This window comes from Limulus polyphemus, unplaced genomic scaffold (genome assembly GCF_000517525.1).
Source record: "Limulus polyphemus unplaced genomic scaffold, Limulus_polyphemus-2.1.2 Scaffold1134, whole genome shotgun sequence".
In the NCBI taxonomy this organism is placed as follows: Eukaryota; Metazoa; Arthropoda; class Merostomata; order Xiphosura; family Limulidae; genus Limulus; species Limulus polyphemus.
Genome location: NW_013666744.1, coordinates 230,637 through 238,793, shown reverse-complemented (window position 1 = coordinate 238,793; position 8,157 = coordinate 230,637). Strand labels below are relative to the sequence as shown.

Below are 8,157 nucleotides of genomic sequence, written 5' to 3'. Positions count from 1 at the left end.
TGAAATGTTTGTCCTCTATTTTTATAAACGAGACTACATGCTAATCGAAATAACTCCAATTTATCATTTTTGATATATTCTTATCATCAGTACATTGTTTTGTTTTTTTCTTGAAATTGAAATGTGCAGAGGTGAAGATAAATTCAGGATATATTTAAAGCAGAGATGAATTTGTTCCAATTTTTCACAGTAACAAGAACCAACGACAACAATACAAAGTATCCAACAATATACTATCAAGGCGAAATAACTCAATAAAATTAGTTATTATTTGTTGTATTAATGATTTAAAATGCGCTATAACAAAAAATTAAATGTACATACATTCTAAAAACCATGAATGTTTCTCGTTTATAAGAGATATAATGTTTTATATTATTACTTCGGTTGAATTTTAGTAGTCTTCTCGGAGGGTCAGCTGCATGTTTATGGACGTAAAAGGTTAAAATCTGGTGTTCGATGTTGGATAAAGAGTAAGTAGCCCATCTAGTGGCTTTACACTAAAACAAACAATGAACTTTGGTAAATAATGTCCTACGTTTAAGACAGTTTGGTGGATTTACTTTTATTCGTTCCACATAAGTATTTTGTTTATCATTTTGTACATTATACAAACCCAACTGAGCACGATATCATAACCACTTGGTTACACAAGGTGACAATTTGATTACTGTGTAAAATGATATTTTACAGATTAACTTATGTTGTTCGTTAATTTGAATTTGGATGAGTGAAGCTAACTGCTGAAAGACTTTTAAAACTGCTTACTTTGTATGCCATCAGTTACTTCTTGGCCTTACAACGTCAAAATCCAAAGAGCATATAGCCCATTGTATATCTTTATATAAAACAACAACAGCTTCTTGGACATTTCGTAAGGTACAATTTGTTGGCTATAATACAAGGAATAAATATACAGACAAAATCAGTATAAGTCTTCAACTGTAATGAAATATAGAAAAACCAGTTCAGATTACTTGCAGATAGTGATGAGTTAAATACTGACAGCAATATTACTGTTGGTAAGAATTCTTTACCACTGTTTGAAATTCCACTAAAAAACAACGTCATTCCCCGTGAATTCAGGTCATAGTAATTCCTGGTCCTCGTGTTTACTAAAATCGTGGATCAAAACTTCTAAGAAACACATGTTTATTGTTATACAATTGAAACTCTGGTGTCATTTATTGTTAGATTGGTCGTTTATGGGTCGATTACTCTATGACGGAATGTTGCCAGGGAGACCAGTCAACAATCTTCAGTGAAACAAACTTCCACGCGCACGGGCGTGCAATATGTTGCAAGAAGGTCTTCAATATACATCGTTGAAAATCTCTTTCGCGGGTATCACAGAAAATTTGTTTCCACAATGCCCGAAGCTGAAAATGTTAAGGTTGCAGTTCGGGTTCGCCCTTTCATATCCTTTTCGTATTAGTTTAAAAAGTTTGGTAGTTTTCTTGTCGGTGAGAACTTTTGATAATCCACACAATGTTTTTTGACATATTTTAGTTTTCAGTTTTATTGTTAAATCTTATAGAATTGGGCCAAATTTACTACAGATAAATTTCAGCTTTAATGGTTATTGCATAAGATTAATATAATTACTTTACAAAATGTTATAAAGTTTTCTAATTGATCTATAAGGTACTGTACAAGTGAATAACACTCATGCCTGGACTAATATAACTTATTTTTTTATTCTTTTTTTACTATAAAGTAGGACATTGAAAATAGTTGTTTTTTTAATTCTGCTCAAACCTTTCTTCTGTAGAAGAGTCCACTCTTCAAAACGTCTATTTCAATATTTTTAGTGATTTGGTTTTGCTAAGTTTTAAGGACTATTTTGCCTCCCTCCCCTGTCTCAGCAGTATCTCTGAGGGCTTATAACGCTAAAAATCGAATTTCGATAGTTGCTGTGAGCTGAGAAAAGATAGCCTATTGTGCATCTTCGCGCTTGACAACAAACAGATAAATATAATTTTTTACTATTTATTGTTCACTTGGTAACTGACATTATAATCGTCTATCACAATAAAAGTGTATACATAAATAAATGCTTCATTAAAACAATATAGGCGATTAGGGAAATCCAAAAAACAAAGAATTAATCCATTTACTTTTATTATTATTGAAGTTAGCTTTCAGCGCTGTTTTGGGAGCGTCAGTATAACCTGGTTAATGAAATAAAGACGCTTATTTAACATAGTAAACTACAATACGAGATAGATTAGTATCCATGATATTAGAAAACACGTAGGATAAACAAAAGTTTGGTAAATCAAATCAGAACAAACCAGATGAAACCCAATCACTTTCGACATGTGGGCCTGTCTTCTTCAGAGTTAACGAAAAAGATAGATCAAAAGTGATTGAGTTTTTATCGTGTTTTGTGTTTGTTTGAGGTAAATTAATATTTTATTATGAAATAATATGTATTGTAAACATCGGATTATAATGATGTAATTACTAGTATGAATCATGATGATGTTTTTGTTGTTATTGGCATACAATGAAAAAAAAATATTATAATACTTCCTAATTTTAATTATTTGACTTTTTAAAATGCATAGAAATTTATATTACTGTGTTAATCTAAAAGTAATAACTTTTCCAAAACAATCAGGCGGCAACAGCCTCCTCCCACCGAAGAGGGTTGAGATGGGCTCGACAAAATATTGAGGCGGATGCACACGTACTGTATTATTTAGGAAGTGAATCAGCTTTTATAGTAAGCTGTTAAAAACCGACCTTTAGTCTCCAGCTAATAATACTAAATAACAAACTTATTTCAGTCAACGTTTTGCCATTGCGGCTTCAGAAGGACTAATAGTATAAAACTGAACTGTTTGATGTGAAAATATACGCTCACTTTATAAACTACACTGTGAGAAACTAACGCACATTTTCATATCAATATCATCTGTGCTATTTCATATCATTATATGTATATAAAGAGGTTCAGTATGTTACATTAAAACTATTTTAGAGCCTCGTTGTCGCTGGTACTGTCATGCTTTATTTATCAATGATGTTGATCAATCAAATCATTTATGTGTAACACTCTAAGCTCTATCTGTGTGTGTGTGTGTATGTAGAGAGAGTGATTGTAGAAAGTAAGCTGAATAATATTACCAAAGTAGAAAAAAAAACAAAATTAATGGTTGATGTTTCAAGTAGCAGCTCTTTGTCAAGCCATGTTAAGCCACTCTGTAGATACTGGTAGGCTTAAAAAAGATTTAACTAAAAGAAGTTGGTTGAAACGGTACACCGTAAACGGTTTTACTCTGGTGATTTCGTTAATTTTTTCCGAAATTTGATTACTCCATTAGCAATGCTGTTTTATTAGGTAAACAAACATTAAACAAAGAATATGACATTACCATTATCATTCACTGGATATGTTGTTTTATTAGGTAAACAAACATTAAACAAAGAATATGACATTACCATTATCATTCACTGGATATGTTGTTTGCAATATTTAAGACGGAAACACCGTTATTAATCGCATTTACAAGTACTGAAAGCTAATGCTATCGGATTAAACCCCTGTCCTATCAAAGGACTTGGTTGAGGGCGTCTCTGCAAATTGTTTCTTTGGGATGCTTTCATAAGGAATGATCAAGGATAGACCACACATGCTCGATAGAGATCATCCAGCGATTGCCTATCATTAGTCTTCAATCCGTTGCTCTATGACTCGAGCTGAATGAGCAGGGACTCCATCTGACACACAAAAACAAACAAACAAACACTGCCTTGTCTAGTAAGCTGGTGATTGGCATAAACAGGTTAAAGCTTTGTTCGAGAACTGTGATGTATCCAGCAGCATTGATCATTCCTCCATAAACCACAGGCTATGATCGTCTTTAACAAAGAAATTAAATTAGAATATAACTCTTTAGCTATGACAGTGACACGTGAACATATTCTTTAACATCAAACATACCAAATGTGAAATGGTGCAAAATTAACTATATTATGTTGCAGCTTAAAGTAACCCATTACAAACAGTCTAAAATAATAAATACTTTACAGTTTCAAGTACGGTGAAAGATCTCTTTAAAACAGAATGTGATAATGTCAAAAAGAACTCAATATTACTACATAATACAAAGAAGAAAAACCCACATGGCTCATGTTAAGTGAAATACTTCACAAAAAATAAATAAAACTGCCAAATCAGCGCTTTATCGAAAGTGGAATTATTCCCTTGAACATCATTAATACATAAAAAAAACTAATTCTTCATGAAATTAAAGCATACACTAACATAAACCTTCTCAGGAATCCATAATAAAAACAAAATAACAGTTTAAACAAGTAAAATATAATCAAATAAATTACTTTCATACACACACAGAATGTACACTATATAACTTTACTCATACAATACAAGAAAATAAAGCCGTATATATAAATCATATAAAACATGCAAACACACACAAAAAATAAACTCTTAACGCTAATTACACTCACAAAAGAAAATATACACCCTTACTCTTAAGAAATATACATATATGCATTATATAAATCAACTATAAAAAGATTAAGTGTGTAATTAACTGGACAATTACATAAAATTGCTGGGGACGCTATAGCTGCTTACCTATAGGAACCTCACAGCAAATCCTACAACACAGCCATGGTTTTGTTGTGTACTATAGTGGTCTAGCAGATGATCTCTTTAGCTTTTGTGAAAAAGCCTTACGAGTTCACAACAGATCCTCTTGAAGATGATGCACTTCTTTTTCAAACTGTGTTAGCAGCTCTCTTCACTTCAACTGTCAATCTTCCTCTTGATTACAAAGCAACCAGGCGTCTTTTTTCTTTTTTACAGTGGCACTTTAGAATTGTGAGCTATTTAAGCATGAGGTACTCCTTTACTTCATTCAGAGGTCTGGTGAGGAACTCCAACTCTTCGTCTTTGCACTTTTGGAGACCTGGGAGATTTTCAATTGACGTCAGTGCCCTAGTGTCCGTGATGGTCGCTGCTCTGGGTGTTAAATCCACAACTACACCGATGATGGAGGCATATAGTACTGTAGATGTATCCCATGAAGTGTTTGTGGAAGCAGCTGATGGATTTTCCTTCATAGATAATGTTTGTGATTGGTACAGTTCCTGGAAGGTCTAGTTGAGGCAAGGGATGTGATGGTGTCACCAGAGGTGAAAAATATGACAGGAAATCTGTTTACCAAAAATCATTCAATGGGGCATCTAAAGTTCTCCTCCGGGCACTTGTTCTTGGTCTTTGGTTTATACCTTGGCTTGCTTCTCACGTTAGCATTCAGAGGTGGTGGATCCAGTACCAGATCTATTGGTTGGGTGACAGTCACTGGATGTTGAGGGTCTGGCTATATTGGCTGTATGGTGGAAAGTGGTGTTTCAGAATGCTTCAGAGACTTTGGTGCCAAATTATTTGACACATCAATCAGATAAAAACCGTGCAACACTTCATCTAGCAGTACATCTTCGTCCATGTGTTCCATTGTGGTGAAGAAGAGGACAGTTTTGGAGGTTTTGTCAAAATAAGAAACCCATTACATAACTGAATTTAATTGGATTCTATCATCGTCATGCTAACCTTAAGAGATGAAACTAGCAACACAGAGAAAATGTTCACAACTTGCTAGTTCATGAAAAAGACAAACAGAATAGTTAAGAATTTGATGTTGGATAAAAGTTAGAACGGATTAGTCAAATGTGTAGATTAAAGCTTTAATGGCTCTGTTACAGAAATACTTGGCCCTAAAATTTCCTTTATCAGAAGAGGATAAATACAACAAAAATAACCGTGATGATCAAATGCCGTGTCTGCAAGGTTTAACCTGCCTATGGAACACAATCCATACAATCTGGAGAAAGCCTGTTCATGCAGGCATTATCTAGTCTTATGCTTAAGCTATATCCTGAAGCGTGTTCTGTGGTAATGACAATGATCCAGAGCTATCCTGGAACTCATTCACATTCCTTCCATTACCATCTGGTTATATAAAGTGGGAACTGGGCCCAGTAAAGAAAAAAGGGATGGCAAAACCACAGAGTTAGCCACACATACTAATAACCAAATATATCAAATGAAATGATGTGCAGGTGTAACCTAAGTTTTTACCTTTGAAATTCGTTAACAACAACACCTCACTTCCCTTTGAACATCTTCACATACAAGTTTGGCATAGAGTGAAAGCTAAACTCACAATCACACAGTCTAGATCTAACTCTCGAGCTACATTGTCGACGCATATTTATACTTCAGTAGATGTATAGAAGATTATGCACACTATTAGATATTATGATGCAATAATATGCAATTAAAACAACGGGAAACTCAGAAGGTTCTAGTATCATGATGCAATAGCATAACAATCACCAATTAATAACTATTGAACAACGAAATGTATGGTTCATAAACAGTTACGTAAACAAACCTGCAATAAAGTATCCCTTCTAAAAATAACTAAATTTAACACTCACACTATATAAACTATCTAAGTCATAATTCTCGCATTAAACTTAAACTGAAATAGTCATGTATATTTAACATTTATGAATATTACTTTCCATGGGTAGTTTCACCTTATTACTAGTGAAATATTTCTGACCACAACCTGTGAAACAGGTTTAACTAAGTTTCCTGCAGGTGTAGCATGAGTCTAGCCACTACTTTTATCTCTTCACATCAAATTCACTATCTGCCAAATATTTCAGTGGAAAAGTGGAAATATTAATGGCATTAATAAAAACAGCGAGTATGCTGTTTCTTCAAAAATACTTGACAGGCCAGTAACCACAGTAAACTTTATAATTCGAGGTCTTAACACCATACTTTTTAGCAAAAACTGGCAGATCTGATTCATTTAGTTTCTCCTAGTTTTCCAGAGACAAATAGAGACAACAGTGGCAGCTTGCTGCCATCCCTTCTGCAATTGCCATGCAGTCAGTCAAGAGAGAGGGATCTATCTGACTTTCTATGAGTAATTTTCTCATTTGTGCTTCTGCAGCCCATGACCACAGTAAATGATATGGTCATCCATTCTGGAGAAACATCCAGGCAAAATCACCAGTTGTATCTGCTTTGACACAAGCATCATGGGAGAACCTGGTTAACTCTGCCCATTCATTGGATACACCACATTTATGCAATGCTGGTAGGTATTAGAAGTGACCCTTCTTTGGAGCTTAAACTTGATGGAATGAATTAGCTTGAGCAGTGTAGCCCTTGCTATTAGTCACCACAACCACTGCAATTTACAGATTTCTTCTCTCTTGCGACTTGTCTGAGGTAACCACTCCCCTCAAACATCAACACCATAAAGACTGCCTCTATTAGGCCATGAATGTCTTGTATCCAAAAGGGTGCCTCTTGGTCTCACTTTGATGTTCTAGAGGACAAGCTTTCCGTTATCTGTTCCTGAGATCATTGGTTCCAGGCAATGACTTCCCTTAAGTGTCTTAAGAACAGATAAAAGTCTTATTTGGCTACCACTTAAACATCAGAGGAAAGATCTGTTTTGTTTCCACCTCAGTAGCATATTGTATCAGACTGGAAAATCCAGAATAACAGGGATGACAAGTGTTTGCTCTTAACACCAGAGTTGCAGAGAAATGACTTGTAGTTGCCTCAACAACTAACCAGCTGCTCCATATACTCCTTGTTTTGTCTGTGAGTACCCACTCTTTCACCTGCTGGTGATACAACTCCTCTTAGTGGCTTTCATTCACCAATGGCGTCTGCTCCTGGCTCTTGATTCAGTTGGATGTCTTCCTTTACGAAAAAACCTCTTTCTTTTCCACCATCACCAATATAATGAATGAGTGCCTGTTATCTCATCTTCTCGCAAAACAGCTGTTGGTAGCTATTGTCCATTAGTGACACCTCGCTCTAGACTCTCGATTGAACAACATACCTCCCTTTGTGAAGCAGCTCCCTATTTTATAAATGACCCTCAATATCACCTGTGACTGCCTGTATTCTCACCTGCTGGCAGAACAACTCCTGCAAGTGGCTGTCATCCATCAATGGCACATTGCTTCCAAAATGTCGGTCCCTGCCATTACAGTTTTAAGGCTAAAGTCACCTGAACGATATTTGCTGAACCACTATAAGTGATTAGAATATACTACACTTTACACATTATATAGGCTACACTAACG

General features: G+C 35.0%; 1 protein-coding gene across 1 annotated transcript in view; it reads left to right on the top strand.

Moving 5' to 3' along the window:
* Positions 1-8,157, top strand: part of LOC106462288 (kinesin-like protein KIF28P) — a 138,968-nt gene that overhangs the window by 11,109 nt on the left and 119,702 nt on the right. The window contains exon 2 of the mRNA XM_022389491.1: positions 1,354-1,417. Within this exon, the coding sequence (XP_022245199.1) occupies positions 1,354-1,417 (64 nt within the window). The remainder of the gene's footprint in view (positions 1-1,353; positions 1,418-8,157) is intronic.